The sequence below is a fragment of the Heteronotia binoei genome, chromosome 1 (genome assembly GCF_032191835.1).
Source record: "Heteronotia binoei isolate CCM8104 ecotype False Entrance Well chromosome 1, APGP_CSIRO_Hbin_v1, whole genome shotgun sequence".
NCBI lineage: Eukaryota > Metazoa > Chordata > Lepidosauria > Squamata > Gekkonidae > Heteronotia > Heteronotia binoei.
This window is the reverse complement of record NC_083223.1, coordinates 188,283,682-188,308,085: the sequence shown is the minus strand read 5'-3', so window position 1 is coordinate 188,308,085 and position 24,404 is coordinate 188,283,682. Positions and strand designations below refer to the sequence as shown.

The 24,404-nt window shown below is 43.9% G+C and overlaps 1 protein-coding gene across 1 annotated transcript; it reads right to left on the bottom strand.

Annotated features, from left to right (window-relative positions):
- Positions 1 to 3,861: 3,861 nt before the first annotated feature.
- Positions 3,862 to 20,651, bottom strand: LOC132575618 (photoreceptor cilium actin regulator-like). Its single transcript, XM_060244391.1, has 2 exons — positions 17,086 to 20,651; positions 3,862 to 4,132 (listed from the first exon to the last, which is right to left on the bottom strand). The coding sequence occupies exons 1-2, from the start codon at positions 20,649 to 20,651 to the stop codon at positions 3,934 to 3,936; spliced, it is 3,765 nt and encodes a 1,254-aa protein (XP_060100374.1). The 3' UTR covers positions 3,862 to 3,933.
- Between the last annotated feature and the right edge of the window lie 3,753 nt (positions 20,652 to 24,404).

Below are 24,404 nucleotides of genomic sequence, written 5' to 3'. Positions count from 1 at the left end.
AACCATGAGTATGTCCAGTGTGCCCTTAAAGTTCTTAAACTCTACCCTTACAGTGGCCCAACCCAAAATCTGTACGGAGTTTTTCTGGAAGTCCCGCAGTATGAAATCAGCTGGTCGCAACCTGGGCCGGCCACGGGGGCAAAGTTTTCTTAGAGACTCCTCCAAAATTATGGAGATGGAAGAGCTGGAGTCCAGCTCCATTAGGCATGGAGCGCCCTCGATGAGGACCAACATGCTACAGAGCATCCTAGTTTTTTAATACTGCCATTTTTAATGCCAGATGTTTGTCAGTATATTCTTTTGCACAGGGAAGTGACAAGCTGCTCTTGCAACACTAATATAAAATTATATTGATCAATATTAATTTTGGAGAAGTTAGCTTTGATGTGAGTTTTTTTCAGTCCTGTGGCTCCCAGTGACATTTAGGAAATGGTTGATTACCACATCATTATCTGTAAACTAGCAAGACACCTGCTACATTATGGTGGGTGGGGAAATAGGTATATAGATGTGGGTCTCTGAATCTAAAACAGCTTGCTAGATCTCTATCAATAGTGGCAGGGACAGTTCCAGGTTTTGAAGGACCCTTCCTGCTGCTAGGGCCCCATTCTTACCTATCTACCTACTTGCCCATGCGTACCTGTGCATCCTTCCTCTGCCCCCCTGTTGCCATAACTGCCCACACTGCCTGCACACTCTTTCCCCAGTGGTGCTGCTGGTAGGTGCAGCTAGGAGGACTGCTGTCATGGCCACCAGGAGTGCTGATGTTTTGTGCACCACCCATATGCCTTTCTCCAGCAGTGATAGGCAGCATATGCATCTGGGAGTACAGATGACAAAGCACTCACAAGCAGGCAGTGGAAGAGTTGTGAGGACAGGCAGCAGAATGTGTGAGTAGGGAGTCAGCAGCTGTGGGTTCTGCCAGAATCCATGGGCCCTGGCAGCTGACTCATCTCAGGGTACGCTGACCCTGGCCCTGAGTAGGGGCTGGGCCACTCATTGGCAGTGGGGCAGGTTGTGCAATTGTGTTCCCAAGTGTAGTGCTTTACATTTCCATTCACTTACATGGAATAAATCAGAGGACACTGTTCAAGTGTACCTGCACCCCACCCCAAGAGAATTGAGTCTGTCCCTATCTCATCAATTTAGGTTTCTGGTCCTATCTTGTGCTCCATTTTTTAGTCAGACTAGACTGTAAAATATAGAAAGCAACAAAACTTTGAGACATGGGGTTTGCTATATACAGATATATTAAAACAGATTTATGAGCCTCAGTTTAGCTATTGGGAAGCCTGAATCTAAAATGCCTAAATCACCTGTAGCTTTGAGGTAAACTGGCTGTTGGGTCCCTCTGTTTTTCATACACAGTCATATGGACAAAGGATTTAGAAATTTAATTAGCACAAAGAAAAGGACCAAATAGGTCACATGGCTGTTTGTGAAACAACTCTACCACCCTTGTAGAACAGGCTTGAGAAACTATAGTGAGCTAAACATAGAGGACAGGATCTTACTACATCAGTGCTGAGAACCGGACTGTACATGTTTTGTGCCTTTGACTTCAAGGCTATATTTCCATTAATGATCCCTTGCTACAACAGTAAACATGTATACGAAAGCTTATACCTTGAATAAAACTTTGTTGGTCTTAAAGGTGCCACTGGACTCAAACTTTGTTCTGCTGCTTCAGACCAACAGGGCTACCCACCTGAATCTAAAGGCAATCCTTGCAACTTTCAAAAAAAATTTATTGCATAGTCAGTGTGTTCACAGTGGATTGATAAAGCAACAAATATATTTTTAAATAAATATTAAGCAATTCATATTCACAAATACATGAAGTTAGTGAAAAATGTAACTACTATTTACACAAATATACATGCCATTTCATAGAAATGTTAAAAAAAACAACCAGAAACCAATACAAAGCCTTGTAGAACAAATTAATATCAATAGTAGGGAATAAATGGGTTTATGCAATTATTCCACACACACCATTAGCAAATCTGTGGCCTACCTATATCCTCATTTCTACATTATGCTTCAAGTAGTATCTTTAGAAATCATACCAATTCAGAAAGTTTTATTTTCTATTCCACCACATTATGAACCAAATGTATGTTAACAGGAGGGCAGAAGCACTCAGTTGCTTGTGCTCTACCTCTCTTTCGTGAAATATGCAAATATTAGGGTTTGCCAGGTCTCTCTCACTACTAGCAGGGGTTGTGGGGTATGGTTGCCAGATCCAGGAGATTTGAGATGGAGTCTGAGGAGGACACGGATCTCAGTGGAGTACAGTGCTACAGAGCATCTATTTTCTCCAGGGGAAATTACATGAACTGTAATTTGGAGGGATCCCCAGGTCTCACCTGGAGGTTGGCATCCCAAGCAGATGCACTGCTTTCTGAATGCCTTCCAAATGGCCAGACTGGGTACCACCCTTTTACAAAATTTTATACACTGAGATGTGGGAGGAAAGTGATTAAAGATTGGCTAAGGTTACACTCATTTGAAGAGCCGTTCTAAGCGTTATTAGATTTAATTTGATACTATTTTTAACTGGCTACTTGATCTTTGTTCCCCTACATGTCCATCAATCATGTTTACATGACTGAAGAATTAAAACTCAAAATGAAGAATTAAAAGTCAAAGACAATTTGGATATATTGACATGAATCCAAATTTTACAATTTGTCGGTACTGTGTTAACTTCGGCAAATTCTTCTCCATTAAATGACTCAAGTGGGTTCAAGTGAGTTGACATACTGGTGAATTGTTGATGGCTACCAGATGTTTCCTACGAGACATGCAGGCCCGGCGTGTGGGGTTCTGCCGCCCAAGTCAAAACCCAAATGCATGCCCTCCCCCAGAGTTCATTTTCTGTGCGTGTGCAGCCTGATGACAGCACCCAGAGGTGATGTCATCACACCGGCACTCAGCACATCCCCTTCGCAGTGCTTGCTGAGTTTGGCAGGCACCGTGGACAAGAAGCGCTGTTTTCTTGGCTTTAAGGGGTCGGGAGAGCTCCAAGTTTGACAGTTGCCGAGTTTGGCAGGCACTGTGGATAAGAATCACTGTGGACAAGAATTGGAGCCCCCCCCCGACCCCTTAAAGCCAAGAAAAAACAGTTGGCACTTCCCCTCCATAGCGCTCGTCTAATTCGGAGGGTGCTGCAGACGGGAAGCGAGTCTAAGACTCGGGGACAGTGGGGAGGGGGCACCCGCCTCCCCTTGCTGGGAGCTGGCACCCTAGGCATTTGCCTAGTTTGCCTACTCCCACATGCTGGCCCTGGAGATATGCGTTATTGCTGTTGTCTACATAGTAGTTTGCTTTCATTTACACAGTACAAATAAGTCATCATGGATGCTGGGGAAAGAGTCCATATTAGTTCTGTAACAAAATTACTTGTTCTTGCTACCACATACCTGCTTAAGGGAAAATGATCAGTTTTTGTTTTACACATTAAAGAATATGAACTCTGCTGGTACAGACATGCCTTAACCTCCTAGTTTTAGTTAGTACAGCCTTTGATAGTGGCTCCTTTTATTATAACAAAGATTGCTGTAGATGCCATTTTCAAATACTTTACTGATGTCTGGGCAGTAAAATATGACACAACAGAACTGGGTATTATTTTGATGTTCTCCTCATATATGAAAATGGGCTCATTCCCTTGAGTTGTTTGGAACTATTTGCTCCATAGGTACTTTTATATGATTCACATGCTCTCTGATTGTGAGTCATGGGGATTTGTACAGTATACATTAGTCTTTAGGGGCCAGAGTGTGGATGATCTTACTTTTGAGTAGTGGATTGAATGATTTTTGGTAACTTCCAAAGATATTACATCAGGAAGCAGCTGACAAAGCATAATATATTTCTACTCAATATCCATTCTTTTTTGGCACGAGTAACCTGCATGTAAAGAAAAACTCAGCAGTTTGGAGGAAGTGTTTGATCATGCAAAAGATTCTCAGTCCTTGGTCCTCCATCCTTCCAGCTCCCAAAGTCCTTCTGGAGTCCTTGGCCCACAATGTAGAGATCAAGATAAGAAGACCTGCCTGTTCTCTTCACTTCAGAGAAACACGTGCTGCTCCAAGGGTCCCCCTCTTTCTTAGGCTTCTCTTCCATGCTGTGGAGATAAATCAGGATTAAGACAGAAGGCTAATGGAGCTGGACCTTTTAAAAAGTACCGTATATGAAAAACAGAGCGCTTTTAAAGCTGAACAAGTGACACCACCAGGCATCTTGCAACTGCTCTTTACTAAAATGAACCTCTATAAAACCTCTATAAAACTCCCTTGAGAACCAGAGGAAATTTAGACCATGCCATACAGAACTAACAAATAAATCTGGAAATAATTTAGGCTTCATGTTCAGTTCCTTGCATTAGGGAAATTTCTGTTGCTTTCCCTTGCTTGGGTCCTTTAGACCCGTTTAGCCCAGTGTTATACTTCTTTTTGGCCAACTCCATTGCTTTTTTAAAAACTGTGTGTGCTGCAGTTTAAAATCCAATCCTGATGCTGCTGCTCTGCTGCTCTTCAAGTGAGAGTTAACCAGCTGCTCTGTGCCCTGCGTGAAATGCCACATGTGCACCCCATGTGTGGATGCCTCCAGGATGCTCTCAAGCATGTAAACCCACACTGATTTCTTAATGGAATTCATATCTGGGTAATATTTCCTTTAAGAAACATGAACTTTATACACCAGTGTATACGTAGTTTTCAAAGATGTTTCTCCAGAGGCAGATTTTTATCAGAAGTTGCCCTTAGTCCCAGCCAACAGGTAAGGGACCTGACTTCTGTTGTATAGTTCTATATATTATGATGGGTACTAATACATGTAAATTAATTAATTACATTTTTATAGACATTATTAGTAGGTGGAAAGGTTAAACAAATAGGTTATTGTAGAATTTTTTAGAGCTTCTGAGAGGATTCAGTACATATGTACACGCACACAGAGTATACACAGAAAAAGAGAAATGGTGCACTCTCACACATGAAAACACACACTGTCATATCTCTCTATATAATCTGTACCTGTATCTGTTCATCCTTCTTTATTCCTTTTACTTTATATCATGTTCTTGTTTGGATTATGAGCCAATTTTATCAGCGTCTCATTCATTTACAAAAAAAGTGCTAGCATACCTTTTAAGTACTTAAAGACAAGCAACAGAGGGAAGCACTGACAGGGTCCTGTCTCCTGACTTAGTGCAAACATACCCCAGACTGGAAGGATTCAGATCCAGATCTTTAGGTTTGAATCACTGGTTAAATTTCATGACTTTGAGTTAAGTGGGGTATTTGGACAGTGTTTCTTCTAAACTGCCCTAAGGAGAGTCCTTTAATCTGATATCCATCACTGAACTGAAATAGCCTTTGCCCTTACCCTACTACAAAAGCATAAATCGTATTACAGATTAGCAGGATTTATATGAAGTGAGCATTTGTGCTGTGCTAACGTATTCCTCAGAGCTTGTTTTCAACTAAAGGCTAGACTGAAGAGCAAGGTAACTCAGTACACCCTCCTATTACATGATCAGATCCCAGTTGTTAGTTCCCAGGGCTTAAAACACTGAAATAAACTAACAGCATCAGTCATTCACTTGGTACTTATGGAGCCTAAGCAGCCGCTACAGCTCTAATTGGGGCCAATAATGCATTCTCACTAAAAGAAAAAAAGAAAGTTTTATTGAAACTGATATCGAGGACCCAATATTGGATGGAATGGCAGCATAAAAATGTGTCGGTGTGTCTGTGTGTGTGCAGGTTTCTATAAATAGCTGAATCTTTGAAGTGAGCTGGTGAAAAAGTATTAAACAAAACCAGGAGGCTCTATTGATCATGTAGTAAAAATTACGCTTGCTTCTGTGGTGGGTCAATTGGACGTTCCCTGAAAGCTCACGTGAAAACAACAGTCTACAATTCCTCTTGCTCTCTCCCTCATAGCCCCATGGGGGAGTACAACTGCATTGCCGGTCTCCTTGCCCCCATTCCACATGATTGGCCATAGCTTGTGAGTGTGGAAAACTCACAATGGAATGATGTCATGCTTTCCATTTTGTTTTACAAGGCTATTCAGTAGCCTTTATTTACTTGTGACCATTGGCCACTGCAAACTAGGGAAACAAATTTTACATTTACTCTGCATCTAACAATATGCAATGTACAAATTAAATCATATAACCAGCTGTGAAATGGTCAACCTAATAATATATCAGATGGTGTGGTGGCCAATGTACTATTAGGTATGACAGTAACAGAATCATAGAGTTAGAAGGGACCCCCCCCCCCGGATCATCTAGTCCAACCCCTTGCACAATGCAGAAAATTCACAAATACTTCCCCCTAAATTCACAGGATCAGCATTGCTGCCAGATGATCATCTAGCCTCTGTTTAAAAACCTCCAAGGAAGGAGAGCCCACCACCTCCCAAGGAAGCCTGTTCCACTGAGGAACAGCTTTAACTGTAAGGAAGTTCTTCCTGATGATGAGCTGGAAACTCTTCTGATTTAATTTCAACCCATTGGTTCTGGTCCTACCTTCTTGGCAGGGCTGGCCCTAGGGCATCGGGCGCCCAAGGAAGACTTGCCGGCTGCCATGCTCTCCATGGCACCTCCCCTCTCCCCTTCTGCACTGCCCAGGAAGGGGCGGTGGAGCACCACACTTCCCAGCCTGTTTAAAGCCCCCCCCCCCACCAATCAGCTAATTGGTGGGTAAAATGCTGCCGCCAACCCCCTCCCTCCCCTCCACTTCTCTTCTGCAGCACCACGCTCCGCCCCGCCCCCCGGCGCACTCAGAGGAGTGTGGCTAGAATCCACCCTATCCACTTAGAAGACAGAAGAAGATATTGGATTTATATCCCGCCCTCCACTCTGAAGAGTCTCAGAGCGGCTCACAATCTCCTTTACCTTCCTCCCCCACAACAGACACCCTGTGAAGTGGGTGGGGCTGGAGAGGGCTCTCACAGCAGCTGCCCTTTCAAGGACAACCTCTGCCAGAGCTATGGCTGACCCGAGGCCATGCTAGCAGGTGCAAGTGGAGGAGTGGGGAATCAAACCCGGTTCTCCCAGATAAGAGTCTGCACACTTAACCACTTCACCAAACTGGCTCTCCAATTTCTTTTGATATGGTATATTAATAAACAGAAGATGACAAAATATATTGACTGTTTCCTGTTACATATTGAATAGATTTAATTGGAAGTGAGGGAGGAACAAAGACTCCTTAGGCTGAGAGGCCCGGGCTGAGTCTAAATGGGTAGGACTGATTCTAACTGCACTCCTCTGAGCACGCCAGGGGGTGGCGGAGCACTCTGTCGCAGAAAGGAAGGGAGGGGGTGGTGGCAGCATTTTACCCATCTATCAGCTGATTGACAGGGGGGCTTAGGGAAGATAACAACAAAAGTTAAAACAATTAAAAACTACAGACTAAAACCGTAAAATACAATAAAACAAATAACACATATGTCACAGGCGGTAGTTTCCCTTGAGTGCGTTCTATATATCAGTACAAAAGTTGGCCCAGAGATGGAATAATAAATTAAGGTAAAATAATATAGCATCCTGACAGGCAAGAGAGGCCAAGCAGATAGAAATAACGATGTCCGCTGCCTCAATTGAAGGCCCAGCGAAACAGATCCATCTTGCAGGCCCTATGAAATGGCATCAAATCAGGCAGGGCCTGGATCTCTGCAGGGAGCTGATTCCACCAGGCTGGGGCCAAGGCCGAAAAGGCCATGGCCTTGGTTGAGGCAAGTCGAACATCCTTTGGGCCAGGGACAGTCAGAAGTTGCTGCAAAGTAGAATGCAGTGATCTCTGGGGCACATATGGGGAGAGGCGGTCCTGCAGGTATGTTGGTCCCAGGCCGTGTAAGGCTTTAAATGTTAAAACCAAAACCTTGAAGTGGATCCCGTACTCTATTGGTAGCCAGTGCAATTGGTTCAGCACTGGCTGAATGCTTGCCCGTAGAGGCAATGCAGTTATCAGTGTGCTGCCGCATTTTGCACCAGCTGGAGTTTTCAGGTCAGCCTCAAGGACAAGCCTGCATAGAGCAAGTTACAGTAGTCCAACCTGGAAATGACCATTGCATGGATCACTGTAGCTAAGTCCTGGGAGGACAGGTAGGGCGCTAATCTGCCGAAGATAGTAAAAGGCAGATCGAGCAACTGCTGTGATCTGGGCCTCCATAGAAAGCAAGGCATCCAGTATCACTCCCAGGCTCTTCACCTTCTGGGCCAGCATAAGAGGTGCACCATTCAGGGTTGGGAGCCGGATCCTCGACTCTAACCCCCCATAGCTCAAGTACAGGACCTCCATCTTAGTTAGATTAAGCTTCAGCCAACTTAACTGCAACCATCCAGCCACAGCTTCTAAGGCCCTGGTCAGATGATCTGGGGCAGAGTCTGAATGGCCGTTCATCAACAACAGACAGAGCTGAGTGTCATCTGCATACTGGTGACAACCCAGCCCATAACCTCGAGCAATCTGGGCAAGGAGGTGCATATAGATATTACACATCGTGGGCAAGAGAATGGCTCCCTGAGGCACACCACATTCAAGAGGGTGTCGCAGGGAGGTCTGCTTGCCAAGCACCACCCTTTGTCCCGACCACGGAAAAAGGAGGAGAACCACTGTAAGGCAACCCCCTGAACTCCAATGTCGGTGTTCTAATAACATTTTGAGTCCTTTTAACACCTAATCACATTTTGTGAAGCAAAATGTTTTAATAATAATAATAATAATAATAATAATAAATTTATTTTTGTATCCCGCCCTCCCCCGCCAAAGGCGGGCTCAGGGCGGCTCACAGACATGGAATTCCATGATTCAAGTAAAACAATGTAAACAGTTTTAAAAATAATCAATTACATAATAAATTATTTAAAATAAATAAAATATATAAAATAGGTGCTAAAATACTGTAAGTCGTCATATCCACAAGATGGCTAGGTGGCCACACGTCAAATTAATCAGGTTCTGTCTCAAAAGCAAGCTGGAAAAGAAATGTTTTGCAAGCCCTGCGGAATTGGTTCAGGTCCCGCAGGGCTAGTACCATCTCTGGAAGGTGGTTCCACCATCGAGGGGCCATTACCTAGAAGGCTTGCTCCCTAGTAGCCTTCAATCTAGCCTCTCTTGGCCCAGGGATTGTTAAAAGGTTTTGAGAGCTAAAAAAGAAAGAAAAGGAGAGGGAAAGATAAAAGCACGTCACCTATTTTTCCTATGAAGAAAAAATTTCATAGCATCCCTTAGACATCCATTTAGAAGTTCTACAAACAGCAGAGAGAGAGAGAGAATGCACAATGCAGCAAATGACAAGATGCCCTGTCTCCTGAAACCTGCCAACAGAAATACCAAATGCAGATATTTCTTCTAGATAAGCCAATGTCATTATCTAAAAGCACAAAGTTATAAATGCCCTCATAAAAGAAAAACAGATGAGTATGAGCAGGTATGGTGCAATATCAAAAGTACGTTTAAGAAGACAATACTACTAAGAAAATACCTTTATATTGTTATAGGCATCGTCTTTCCAGACAGCTAATTCTTCAGACTAGAGTTTAATTTGCCTCTTCACCACAGTAAACTGATCCAGAACTCACCTGCATCTTATTACTACCGTTCATCTTTTTATTGCCAAAAGGAATCCCAGCATATTGGACATCTGCTGAACAAAATTGTTTAGGTAATCTAGCATTGGTAATTTATCATCATTTTAGCTGAAGAAGAATTGGAGCATCATTCATTCAGATTTTAAGAGAAAGGAGACCAATCTCATTTCCCAGCCTTTAAGTGGATCTAGAAAAAGGTGGTTATAATGTTTTTTTAAAGGAACAGTCTCTCACTTGTTGACAGTTGACAACCCTCATTATTTGTGTAAGCAAGCCTTTTGCCTTCAAAAATCTGAAGAAGCTGATGGACCTGGGTTATCTCTTTAAAATCTGGCAGTGTTCCTAAGCAAATTAATAGCGCCATCATCTTTCAGTGTGCAGTACTGCTATATGATAAATAAGTAACAATACAGTGTGTAGTACTAGATATTAATAAGGAGAGAGAAGGAAGAGCTGAATGGCTGTTGCTTTTATATGTACCCACAAGAATTTTGTAATGACTACTTAAACCTGAGAGATTATCAGACATATAACTGTCCATGGAGTGCATGCTATTATGTGATTAACAGATTATCTGTATGGTCCTGCTAAGGGATGAGATTTAATTAATTCCTTCATTTCATGGGGTTTTGTATTAAGTGTTCACAGGGGTCGTTATGTAGAAAAATAGGTGGTGGAGCTCATCCAGGGATTGTTATGCAGATGTACTTACTATTCAACGGACAAGGTAGGTAGGTGGTGAGGAGGAGGGGGAACTCTCAGAATGGTTCAGGAGTTGTGTTCCTGTGAGCTCCTGCTGACTTCAAGGCCTGAGTGTGATCAATATTCTTTACTGCTTCCTACAACTTTACAGGGACGAAATCGCCCATGGGTTCATTATTAGCCTTACCTCTTGGGATAACAACCCTTGCATCTTGACTAAATAAATCTTAATGAGGCCAGTCTTGCTGGTAATTTCCACATTATATAGTGACGGGCAGAGCACTTATGTGCTTGTGTTATACCAAATGGATCAATACATGCAGGGCACATGTACAGGTTAAAGCCTGTTCCTGATTTCTTCAAGTTCACATCACTGCTTAGAGCTAATGTGATGTAGTGTTGGACTAGAACCTGAGAGGCTCAGGTACAAATTTCTACTTTGTCTTGAAGCTTGTTGGGTGACGCTGACCAGTCACTTCCTCTCAGCCTAAACTACCTCATGGGGTTTATGTGAGGCTAAAATAAAGAAAACCTTGTACATGCTCCAAACTTCTTGGTGGAAGGATAAGATAAAAATGAACTAGATATCTAGAGTGATCTATAAGTCAACAGCTAAGGCAGCAACTATAGGACCATCACATCGGTTTCTCACACAAATGCAGTGATACTCAAAATCTTACAACAAAGACTGTTATGGAACAAGAAAATCCAAATGTTCAAGCTTGATTCAGAAAAGGAAAAGGCACTAGATACCATATTGAAAATTTATGCTGGTTACTGGAGCACATGAGAGAATTTTAGAAGAAAATCAGCTTGTGTTTCTGTCCTGGCTGGGACTTGCACTGCACTGTGGTACCCCGCCCCACCCCCTGCAGCCCAGCAGCCCCAAAAGCCAGCCCCTGCAGACCCCCAAGAGACCTAGTGAGCCAGGCAGCCTGCTGGCCAAAGAGGAGCCACCGCGATGTTGGGAGACTGCCACTCTGGGCTGCCGAGCCAGGATTCAGGTCTAGGCAGAACGCCACCTAATCACCCTGCCGCAACATAGTGAAGGAGCAACTAGAGTGATAAGGGAACCCTATCGGCCCCCCAGGCAATCTAGATGGCCCCCAGAAGCACCTCCTGATGCCAGTGTGGAGTGCGTTGGCGCCTCCGGGACTGCAGCAGGCCCAAGGAAAAGACTGAGAGGCAGGACCAGGAAGGAGTGTGGCCAGATGGGTGTTTGACCTTATGTAGGGGGGGTGGGGCAAGCTAGATGGAAGGCTGGGAGGGATATAAGGAAGCAGCCAGAAAGGGGCCGATGAGACAAGCCGGAGAGAGAGGAAGTCAAGGGAGCAAGTCAGGAGGGATTGTGAGGAACGCCAAAGGGATCTGTTGAGGCTGGGTGAGTGGGCGTCAACGTGGCAGATGCAGTTCAATGTGGCCAAGTGCAAAGTAATGCACATTGGGGCCAAGAATCCCAGCTACAAATACAAGTTGATGGGGTGTGAACTGGCAGAGACTGACCAAGAGAGAGATCTTGGGGTCGTGGTAGATAACTCACTGAAAATGTCAAGACAGTGTGCGTTTGCAATTAAAAAGGCCAACGCCATGCTGGGAATTATTAGGAAGAGAACTGAAAACAAATCAGCCAGTATCATAATGCCCCTGTATAAATCGATGGTGCGGTCTCATTTGGAGTACTGTGTGCAGTTCTGGTCGCCGCACCTCAAAAAGGATATAGCAATGGATAAAGTCCAGAAAAGGGCAACTAGAATGATTAAAGGGCTGGAACACTTTCCCTATGAAGAAAGGTTGAAACGCTTGGGACTCTTTAGCTTGGAGAAACGTCGGCTGCGGGGTGACATGATAGAGGTTTACAAGATAATGCATGGGATGGAGAAAGTAGAGAAAGAAGTACTTTTCTCCCTTTCTCACAATACAAGAATTCGTGGGCATTCGATGAAATTGCTGAGCAGACAGGTTAAAACGGATAAAAGGAAGTACTTCTTCACCCAAAGGGTGATTAACATGTGGAATTCACAAATATATATATATATATATTTGGCCACTGTGTGACACAGAGTGTTGGACTGGATGGGCCATTGGCCTGAACTAACATGGCTTCTCTTATGTTGTGTATGTGAACTGTTAATGTGTATCAGTAATGGTGTTCCTGCCTTGCTCATTGGAGCCTGAAAGACTGAGCTTGGGGACTCAGGAACAATGGGCAGTAGGATCCAAATCCTTGCTGCCCTGCTCCAAGCACGGGCCCCCTACTGGTTTGAATGATCCAATAATGTGCTTTTGCAGGAACTCTGAGTTGTATATAGTTGGCCCCGTTGGTCCAGTTCTCCAGTTTTAGAGTGCAGCCCTATACTATGCTGTACCTAATAAAGAACCATGATCACTACTAGTGCCAGCTCAAGGCCATGCAGACATTCTTCCAGTGGTGCGCGCCCTGGTTGTTAGGCTGCAGGAAGGGCTTGAGGCCCGCTTTCAGACTTTCACCCAGGATAAGGTCTACATGATGGTGACTATGTTAGACCCACGCCTTAAGGGCATAGTCGCTGAGCGGGCCAACGAGCTCAATCGCTGGCAAGACGAGCTCTCCCAGAAGGTCAAGTGTTGCAGAGTCAGGGTGGGCCCAGTGCCGGTAACTGAGGAGGAGAGGCGTGGAAGCAGCTCATCTGCCACTTCCACTGCTGTTCATCCCAAACCTCCCCAGCTAGGCAGTGTTTCCCACCAGACTCATGACACGAAAAGTCCTGAGATGACACTCATCGGGCGCCTCATTGGCTCCTCTGGGAGCGGTAGGCCCCTGAGAGCAGAGATAGGTGCTGCAATGGTGAGGGACTATCTTTCGGAGCCCAACGAGTTGCAGGAAATTTCTCCTTTGTACTACTGGGTCATGAAGGAGGGGGTCTAGCCAGCCCTCTCCTCTGCAGCCAAGGCGTTTCTCTCATGCCCACCAACAAGCGTGCAGAGTGAGTGTATCTTTTCGCAAATGGGCGACATTGTCTGCCCACATCTCAATCACCTGCAACCCTGAACAGTTGAGCAGTTGGTCTTCCTGAAGATCAACTTGCCTCTGTTCGGTTCCCCGAACGTAGACTTTGAGAGTGAATGAAGTGAGCACCTACTTGTGCCTGCATCCTCTCTTGGCCCGCGCTTGGAAGGTGGTTGTAAAACGCTCTCCCACTAAAAATAGACTAGAGCCCAAAGACAGCCCAAAAACTCACTCACAAATTGATTGGCAGTGCATCCCCCCATCCCCATCCCTCCCCAAACCAAAAGCCTCATCAAAGGCTCCTTAGAAAGCTTGAGAATCATGGAGTAAAAGGACAGGTCCTCTTGTGGATCAAAAACTGGCTGAGTAATAGGAAGCAGAGAGTGAGTATAAATGGGCAGTCTTCGCAGTGGAGGACGGTAAGCAGTGGGGTGCCGCAGGGCTCGGTACTGGGTCCCATGCTTTTTAACTTGTTCATAAATGATTTAGAGTTCGGAGTGAGCAGTGAAGTGGCCAAGTTTGCGGATGACACTAAATTGTTCAGGGTGGTGAGAACCAGAGAGGATTGTGAGGAACTCCAAAGGGATCTGTTGAGGCTGGGTGAGTGGGCGTCAACGTGGCAGATGCGGTTCAATGTGGCCAAGTGCAAAGTAATGCACATTGGGGCTAAGAATCCCAGCTACAAATACAAGTTGATGGGGTGTGAACTGGCAGAGACTGATCAAGAGAGAGATCTTGGGGTCATGATAGATAACTCACTGAAAGTGTCAAGACAGTGTGCGTTTGCAATAAAAAAGGCCAATGCCATGCTGGGAATTATTAGGAAGGGAATTGAAAACAAATCAGCCAGTATCATAATGCCCCTGTATAAATCGATGGTGCGGTCTCATTTGGAGTACTGTGTGCAGTTCTGGTCGCCGCACCTCAAAAAGGATATTATAGCTTTAGAGAAGGTGCAGAGAAGGGCAACTAGAATGATTAAAGGGCTGGAGCACTTTCCCTATGAAGAAAGGTTGAAACGCTTGGGACTCTTTAGCTTGGAGAAACGTCGACTGCGGGGTGACATGATAGAGGTTTACAAGATAATGCATGGAATGGAGAAAGTAGAGAAAGAAGTACTTTTCTCCCTTTCTCACAATACAAGAACTCGTGGGCATTCGATGAAATTGCTGAGCAGACAGGTTAAGACGGATAAAAGGAAGTACTTCTTCACCCAAAGGGTGATTAACATGTGGAATTCACTGCCACAGGAGGTGGTGGCGGCCACAAGTATAGCCACCTTCAAGAGGGGTTTAGATAAAAATATGGAGCACAGGTCCATCAGTGGCTATTAGCCACAGTGTATGGAGCACAGGTCCACCAGTGGCTATTAGCCACAGTGTATGTGTGTATATAACATTTTTTGCCACTGTGTGACACAGAGTGTTGGACTTGATGGGCCGTTGGCCTGATCCAACATGGCTTCTCTTATGTTCTTATGTTCTTATGAATGCTGGTTTAAAATCTGCAAAGCAATCCAAATTTCCCCAGTCCCCATCCACACATGCCTAATAATACTGAAAGGGCCATTGCAGCCCCCAACTGTAACCAACAGCACCCACAGGCCAAGCCAGGATAACCCAGGTTTTTTTTTCAGAGGCAGGAGGAAGAAAGAGGGAGGTGCCAGTGATGATGACAGGCAGCCAGCAGCCATACCAATGCTGAGGTCCCTCTAATGGGACAGTGATAGCTGGTGTGTTGCTGCTGAGCTGAGACAGAAGGAATGGTTCCCTTCCTCTCACACAATCTGAAGCCCTCCCAGTGATCTTCCTCATTTGGGGTGCAACTCTGGCTCGCATCCTTGTGGTGCACCCTGGGTAACACAAAAGAGCCTGGACCAGCCAACCATCCATCACTCAAGTTAAGTCTAAATGCTTCTTGCTTTGTGTCAGATACAGAATGATGTGGAGCTAGGTGTGGTCCACCGCTTCTCTTGTTTGAGAGTTGTGTTGTTTGTGGCAGGGCTGGAATGCTGGCATCTGTAGATTGTGTGTTCTGTGGCAGGGAAGCTGGCACCTGGATGAAAGACCCAGAACCAGCATACTTGTTGTGCTTGGCCAACTCTCCCCGTGTTGTTTGGGGCAGGGCTGGAGAGCTGGCATCTGGGTTCGCTGCAGCCAGGTCTGCAGAGCAGACCTTGAGCAGATTGTGTTTTGTGTGGCAGTGACATTGGCATTGGCAATTGGTTCCAGGCCAGCAGGGTTCATAGAGTAGATAGATGGATATAGTGCATTTGGGTCCAATAGAGATTCTCTGGTGTGAAGTTAGGTTTGGCTTTGGGAGCCTCAGGAATTGGACCCCCTGGCCCAATCTTTTTGGGACTTGGGGGTTTTGTAGGGGAGAGTCCCCTGTGGGTTCCCTGCAGTTTTGGGGGCTCTCCCTCAAACCCCCTGCCCCCCAGTAGCCTCTAATTACACCCTATGTTGCCATTGATTTCAATTGCCCATAGGGTATAATGGTGGGATAGGGGCACCCTCTTTGGGTGCCCCTGGAATGGGACCCCCTGGCCCAACCTTTTTGGGACTTGGGGGGTTTGTAGGGGAGAGTCCCCTGCAAATTTGGGGGCTCTCCCTCAAACCCCTTCCCCTCCAGGCGGCTTCCAATATACAGTATTTTTTGCACCATAAGACTCACTTTTCCCCCCCCAAAAAGTGGAGGGAAAAGTGTGTGCGTCTTAAGGAGCGAATACTGCAAAAAATTCACACAAATGCCTCTAAATTCACACAAACGGCTCTAAAAACTAGGTGCGTCTTATGCTCAGGTGCGTCTTATGGAGCGAAAAATACGGTACCCTATTTTGCCATTGATTTCAATGGCCATAGTGTATAATGGGGCCGTATATTCGGAAATAGCCGTGCATCTACTGTATATGCGACTATTCCGAGTACCCGTATTCGGAAATATACAGTATTCCGAATTTTTTGGCCCCGTATATTTCCGAATCCAATTAATTCTGGAAAAAAAATTTGCACACCCCTAATCTCTACCACCTTGCCTCTTTATTGCATTGAACCCATAATATTATAAAATAGATTGACTATAAAAGAAGCCATGGTCCTCAGTTTGCAAGACCTGAACCAGGTAGTTAACAATTTGATGCTTTAGAGGTTATTAATTCACAGTCTCCCTAAATATGAATTGACTTGGTGACACTTACCCGCACCCCCCAAGACAGGTGCCTTAAACTGCAGAAAGGGGTGTAGCTTATGGAGGTAATATTGCCTGTGTCTTGAACTAGGGCACCCACATATGGCCATTATCTGCAATCATTTGATGCTAAACTGGAAATCAAAGTCCCATAAAACAATAAGCAGAACGTTCCCACCTTTGATTTGCCCTTAACTCAGAGGTATTTTAGTTTCAGTATCTATATAACTGGGTTGGGAAACAGGCTAATGATTTGGCTGTCTGAGGCCACTCAGTTAGCTTCCTATGTACAGATTTGAGCCTAGATATCCCATACCCATGCCAACTGTCCAGTAGGTGCTGATTGTAAGCTAGTTCCCCCTCTGTGGTGTGGGCTGCCAGGGAATGCAGGGAATCAAGGTAGCAACTGCAGCCCCTGAGTGTGTGGACCTTCAAAAGTAATGTGTACGTGTCCCCTATCAGTACAATTTTAATCAACCTTGCAAATCCTATTCATAGGAACATTGCTAATGTAACAATATGCTACTTGCTTTAAGTATAAAGCAGGGTATACATCTAAATGCAACTTAAAGGCTTTTAGTAGAATGCCCCTTACCTTGCCTGGTTAAGCACAGGTTCACTACTAGCTGAGGTAAACAATGGCAATAGAAGTGGGAATCCCGGCCTATGGTCAGAGAAGCTTCTCCTAATAAGAGACTGGGGTCTGGTAACACTGAGGCCCATCCTTTTCTGTTGCTCTCCATATTGCTTGGACTCTGTGTTATTGCTCTGCATAAATATTTCGGGATGGCCTCTGAGGGTGGCATCTGTGGTAGAGCTGCTTGGTGGCAACAGTGGCTTGGCTTCAAACAATGAAGAAGTGGCTGGGCAAAATATGGAGCGTGCGTTGCTGACAATCTTTGGAGAGGCAGGTTGCTGTTCATCCCCAGAGTCCAAGTTGTTTTGTAATCCTTTAAGCAAGCGAGATGGAGAAACTGGTGGCGAAGGTGTAGAGAAAGGAGGTGGGCTTGGCTCTCTGCGGTGGGATGGTGGACTCAATACTTTGCGGTGGGTTGGCGGGCTATGTTGTTTGCGTCCCATTGGAGGGCTAGGTAGTTTTTGTTGGGATGGTGGTGAAGGCATTTTCCTTTGTGTTGGAGAGCTTGCTGGAGGACTAAGCTGCCAATGAACCACTGGAGAGAAAGCCGGATGAATGTGTCTATGATGTAGTGGGGGACTTGGAAGCATTTTTTCACTAGGCAGTGAAGAAGGAGGGGTCCTTGCTGGGGAAACTCGCCTTACAAAACCTGTTGTTTTCTCACCTTTCCCAACTGAGTCAGATGAGCTTTGCTTTGGATCCAAAGCTAGAGGAGCTTTGAGTTCTTTGTTTCCCGGGTCTCTTTTATTCTGTTCTGGAATCTCTTTGGGATGTTGAAGAGGTATTATTTTATGGTTTTGCCTGTACAGAACTGCAGCCTCTTTCATTTCATAGCCCTCGTGAGATGCTAATGGAGTCTCAGACATATGGATGGAATTCAACTCCAAGGAACATTTCCTTGGTTTGGAGTCCACAGTGCTTTTTGATATGTTGTTGGCAATGTAGTTGGGACTGTTGAGGTTCTTACTTGGTAGCAAGTCAATAAAAAACAGCGAAGCTTTCATTCGCTGAGAAATTTGTGAAATTTTCTTAGTGGTGCAATGCTCAGTCATCTTGGGAGGCTTGTTGGCAATTTCTGAACAGCGGTTTTCTGTCCTTGCACCTTCAGCAGATTCAGTGGAGTCAGAGGAGAGGCCCGCCAACATTTCAGGAGGAGGTGGTGGAAGGTTTTCTATGATATCTTCACCTATTTCTTCATTTGTGTCATTCCCACTTAGGAGTACAGGTTCAACCACGGGATCAAAAGCACACTGGGTAGGATTCATTGGACAATTTAGATCTCCTATTGGTGAAATTCTGTGTTTCTGGTTTAAAGGGATAAGCCCCCTTGGAAGTGGGAGGTTGGAAGTAATGCTTGGAAGTCCAAACTTTTGGATACATTTCATTGGTCCCAAAGTTCTCAAACTTATGGGTTTCACAAGGCCTTCAGCAGGGCTGAAGGTTTCAATGAGCTTTTTAACAGACTTACGAGGTGGAGTGCAGCTAGCATTGTTTGCTTTCTGTGTCCCAGAAGGCTCATTTTCCTTGCTAGATGTTTGTTCCTGTGAGAACATGGTTGCTGTGACAGGTTTTCCACATTTCTTTCCCTTCTTGCTGGTAGCATTTTGATCTTGCCTAACCAAAGGGACCTTATCTTGACTCGGTAATATGCTGAAATTTTTTGCAAGAGATGCCTTAAGTTTATTGGTAGCGGATCTATGAGAAACATGCTCATAATCCTGGAGTTTGGATTGTTCTTTTTGGTTCATGGATACAGACTTACATTTGGTTTCTTTATTTTCATTATGCATGTGAAACATTTCCAACTTTTTATTGAGGACCTTTTGAGTTCTTTGAAGCTCTAGAAGAGTTGGGTCCTCAGCTTGATTTTTAAGGGACTCTGCAGATTTAGACCGTCTCTGTTTAACTTTAGCATTCTGGCTCCTACTGGCTGTACTAGGCCGTTGCACCTGGGATGTTCTTCCATTTTCATCTTCTGTCCATTCCCTCTTTTCAGTTTTTGCAGGGACAAATTTGATCTTTTCACTGATGGCATCTTTCATCTTCAATATAATCTTTTCCTTCTCAGGGCTCTCCATTCGTTTGGTGGAACGCCTCAGTTTAACGTCTTTTGATGCAGGCACCGTTGTTGGTTTTTTAGGTAACACCTCTTTTCCCAGCAGACTGTCACTTTCTGCTTCAAATAAGCTATTGTCATCATTATCTTCACTTGTGGAAGAAGCTTCAGTTGATTCACACTCTTCACATTTGTCCTCATGAATGATAGCAGAATGCATGGAGTTAAGAGGAATTCTGATGCCAGTGTTTGGATACTGGAGGGCAGTGTCTACACATCCTGTTCTATTCCTAGTGGCCTCATTTAGAGACAGATGAAGTGAATCCGAATCACAGCTAGCATGTACTTCTTGTTTATCAAGAAAATTCAAGTCTTTGACTGATTCACCGTCGATGCCAATGCCACTGTCTTCAGAATAGAGAGTCCTGTCATCAGGATGAGGATGATAAGACCCAACTATAGATGCTTCAAGGAGTTTTATTGTCCTGAGCAAGCGTTCATCAAAACCTTGTTTTGCTCTCAGTTTTTCTTCTAAGCTGCTACCTGCAGATTGCAAAAAGCTGCAGGACTCCTGGAGGACTTCAGAGGTTAAAGAGGCCACAGTTCCATTTAACAGCTGCATTTTGTTGACCGTATACTGCAATAACTGTTGCAAAAGATCTGGCTGTTCTTTTGGGTTTCCTTTGTCAGCAGGCCAAGACAAATTCCCATCTACTTGTTGGAGAAGATCTTCTCCATCTTTGGCAATTTCCTCCAGAAGGTGGTTGATTTCATCAAAGCAAAGCAATAAAAAACTCACCATCTGCTGTAAACTTAATTGTGTTTCTGTAGCCTGGTGGGCTACACACAAGATCACCTCATATTTGGAGAGGCTGGGGTTTAGATAGGCATATGTGTTCTGATGGGCCTTAACAAGCAGATCTGGGAAATCCACCTTTTTCTCTTCCTGGCATATAGTTGCACAGGATTTGTCTTTGGTTTTGCCACGACGATCTTGATTTCCTTGCCTGCTGTTCTTTGGTTTCTTTCCTCTCTTAGGAGTTTGCTTATCATGTCTGCATTCCAGAACAGGTTTTTGTGATTTGCAGAAGTTTTGCTTTCTTTTCACCGTTTCAGCCACATATCGGTAAGACTCAGTCAGTTCAGACACAGCTATCTCAGTCTCTGAGACCAACCTGTCAGTGTCTTTCTCTTCCTGTTCATCCTCAGGTAATGAAGGATCCTCAGACAAGGAACTGAAATGAACATTTTTGTCTTCACCTGATGTGTTTTTAAGGAAAGGATCTTTACTCTGAGTCACTCCCTGACCGAAGTCATCAATATCATAGGAGGAGGAGCCCTTGATCAGCGAATGAACTGAGACACTTTCACTCTCCAGATCAGCTGGCAAGATACCCCTCTTCAAGGGCCTGCTTCCACATTCTGCATTCTGCATAGCAGTAGTGCTATGAGAAGGAGTGCAGCCCATTTTCCTCCCCTTTCCCAGCTTTCTTTACTGTTGGAAAGCATCCGGTTGATCAAGTAAAAGGAAATAGAAACTTACAGGTTCAGGTGATGATAGGATCTGACAGTTTGGAAGAAGGATTCGTCATCCTGAATAGTCTCAGTTCTGTGGATATCCTTGTTGGTTCTTACATACTCCCCATTCCAACGTTTTCAGTGCCTCTCTTGATGAAAGTGTGCAGCGATTAACAAATTTACCTTTGCTCGCAAACCGGTAGCACAAGAGCTCTGCTGCTTTTAGAAACAGTGGATTTAAGAGTCTTCATGTATCTCTATCCTGACAGATGTCAGCCAAGAATAACATTTTAAGCTCATTAGGCTAAGTAGTTCTCAGCGAGTTTGTTGCACTTGTAACAGGACTTTCTTTTTATACATTGCATTTTGAATAGCTTTGTACTCGCTACACTACTTTCTCCTGTCATTCCTCATTTCTGCACTATGCTTGGAACTTTGAAATCCAAAGTAAGAGGTGGTTGTACAACAGTCAGCTCTTTGAACAAATATAATTTGGGGCAAAATGCTGGTTGTTCAGACATCTACAAGGACAATGGATGACCTTGGGAAAAATAATACAGATCAGGAAGGAAGCATAAGATATGAGAGTTGGAAAACATGTATAAGGCCACCCAGCCAAGAGATTTCTGATCTACATCTTCAAAACAGTACTTTCTTCTGGAATTTCTAAGACATGCAGCTCTTTCCTGACTATCTCCAAGCGGAGTGTTTTGATGTGCTTTTACTGCCTACCACTATCAGTCCTGAATCCTAAAATGCCACATTGCTGAATTTTATTGCAGAAGCCCCACTTTTCATGTTTCTACATAATGTGTCCAAGTTGGATAATGGAACCCAACATCTTATCCCTGCTCAGCCACAAACCCACTGGGCTGCTATGGTTAAGTCACTTCCACTCAACCTAAACCTTTTCAGTTAGTCAGAATAAAACATGACAGCTTCTGGGAAGGAATACAAGCATGATGAGTGAAGCGTAAGTCTTTAGCAGCAGTGAGCAAGATGCAAAACTAACCAGAATATTTTTTTAAAAAAAATAGGGTGATAAGACATGGAATTGGGAAGGAAAGGGGTCAAAAGTAATGTAAAAATTCCTTAATGCAATTGTAGAAATGAAGCATCTTTACATAACAGATCTTCCCCCTGATTTTGTGTGTTAAGATTAATTACAGTTGAGTTTATAATTTTATACCCCTCAGGTGCTGTACTTCTCTGCTTAGCATTACTAATGGTGAAGATTGTTACATTCACCATCATAATCCCAGAGAAATGATAGTTAATAATCTCACTTGCAGAAAATTAGCACTGGTCAGCTGCTTATGGGTGGTACAGAACATTCACAATCAGTGAGAATCAGGACAATTTACCACAGATTTCATATATGAACTTACAATTCTGAGGGAGCTTTCTTGCAGACAATTAGACTGAAAATTCTCCATTTGAATGCCATATGAGGGGGCATTATGAGGCTTTTCCCAGAAGATTTTGGCATCATAACACTGACCACATATGATAGTTAAGCAAGCAAACAATTTGGGGAAATCTTGTTAATTCAAAAAAAAATGTGGAGTTGATTGGACTTTGAGAGAATAGGTGTTCTGAAGCCGAGATATTTGCTGTTGCTGAGATAGATATTTTCCTTTTTTCAGTTGATGTAGATTCTGTTGCAGTCACTTTCACATGTGATTTTTTTAAGACGTTGGTTTTCATTTTGTGAGGAAACGCTGGACATCCTCAGATTCAAAACGATGTACTCCTTTCATGTTTCCCTTATATACTATATGTTATTTTCTGTTTCTCTTATATACTATATGTGTTACTTTATTTTTTTTTTTTAGTGTTACCATATGACAATGACCTGAAATAGCTCTTGGGTGGCCTACAAATTAGTCACTAAATAAATTTCTCAGCATCAGATCACAAGTATATTCAGTGGTCTATTATGTGTCAAAGGGCTGGCTCAACATAAGCAGATCTGGTGAAGCAGTCTAATGCCACTGTCCTTTAGGTGATCTTGGATGGGTTCCAAACCAATTTACATCCAATACAAACAAGTTATGTACTATGTCTTCAAAAAAACCAGAAGAAATTTCAGTGAAAATTCACAAAGAAATGAACAGATCCAGTCTAATGGCCAGGGATATTATTAATCATTTATATAGTATTTTTAGCAGAGGATTTCACAATTCTCAATCCATGTGATCCTACAGTAACTTTGTGAGGAATGTCAGAAGACAGTGAATTGCCGAAGTCCACCTAGCAATTTTCATGTGTAGATTAAAACAGAACCCAGAGTTCCCATGAACCAATCCTCTATGCAATGCACAATATATTGCATTGCGAGCTGAGGTGCGGGGATGAACTAGACAAACACTGGCAGGGAACCACCTACTTCTTTCCCATGTTGTGCATCTGTGTTGACTCATAAGTTTACTTCCCCCCTCCACCCACAGTTTCCCAACCAGGGTAATATTTTTATCTGTTCCCTACTTCTACACGCGGTAAAGATTCAAGGCTGTACTTACCTGGGCTCCCTTTGATAAAGAAGCACTGGATACTTCTGACATTTGCATTATTTACAAGTTCACTAACAGGTGGAGGCAAAAAAGTAGATCCCCAGAGAGAGGTGGTGATAGTGTTAGTAATGAAAAGATCCTGCATCCCAAGGTGCATTAGCTGTTGGCAGAATGTTATGTTTTTGCAAGTGTTATCCTTCAATCATGGAAGAGTTAAGCTGTTGTTTCTGTACACTAATAAGGGCCAGTTAGCTTAAAAATAATTAGCTATAGGAGGGGCATGGCGTTGTGGGCTTTGCAAATGGACGCCTAAACATGGAGCTCCTCTCTCCTTCCCCTTTTTTGACAGCTTAAACACCGCTCAGATGCCTTAAATTTCACCACCTTGCTATGGCCAAGAAGTCTGGGCATAAAAGCAAGAAGGCTGGTACAACTCCAGGCTCAGTACAAGCTTATTTCACCTGGGGGACCTGCTCTTCCACTCCAGTGACCCCTTCAACATTGACTGACAAAATGGCGTCAGGAAGAGGGAACTCTCCAGACGGGGACTTCTCAGCCTTCAGACATGAGGTAATGGAGGCTTTTCATAACTTAGAGACTAAATTTACCAGCCTTATTCAGCCAATTTCAGACCAAATGGCAGAACTTAAATCTTCTATGAATAAAATAGCAGAAACAGCCGATTCTGCAATGACTGCAAGGTTAGCTCTGCAAGAAGACATGCAGTATTTTTACAAGCAAGACGAATGGGTCAGTGACAAGTTAATAGCAATGGAAAACCACCTTAAAGCCTCTAATTTTAAACTGCTCGGCCTTCCTAAGCAAATGGGTTCATCTTCTGACCTTAAACTCCTAATTGACTGGCTAATACAAACATTTAACTACAACCAGGAGAATTGCCCTGTGATTGATGCTGCCTATAGACTGGGACCTCTATGTAAACAACATTCCAACTTTCCCAGAGACATTTTGGTGCGGCTGACTAACTCTCAAGCCAAAGCAAAGATCTTTCTCTTGCATGCACTAAAGAAACCCTGCTACTTCAAAATCACAAGGTGCAAATACTACAAGATCTTTCATCTGAAACACTTTAGAGAAGGAAAATTCTGAAGCCTATTGTTACTGCTTTAAATGATGCACAAATAAAATTCCGCTAGTCTGCTTATTGCAAACTCCAAGTAATTCTTCAG

Bases quoted from the DNA above. Each gene is read 5' to 3' on its own strand.
- LOC132575618 (XM_060244391.1), bottom strand. From the start codon at position 20,651: ATGGGCTGCACTCCTTCTCATAGCACTACTGCTATGCAGAATGCAGAA. The intron at 4,133-17,085 runs GTAAGGGGCATT...TTATCTCCACAG, and splicing joins CCTGTGCTTAACCAGGCAAG to CATGGAAGAGAAGCCTAAGA.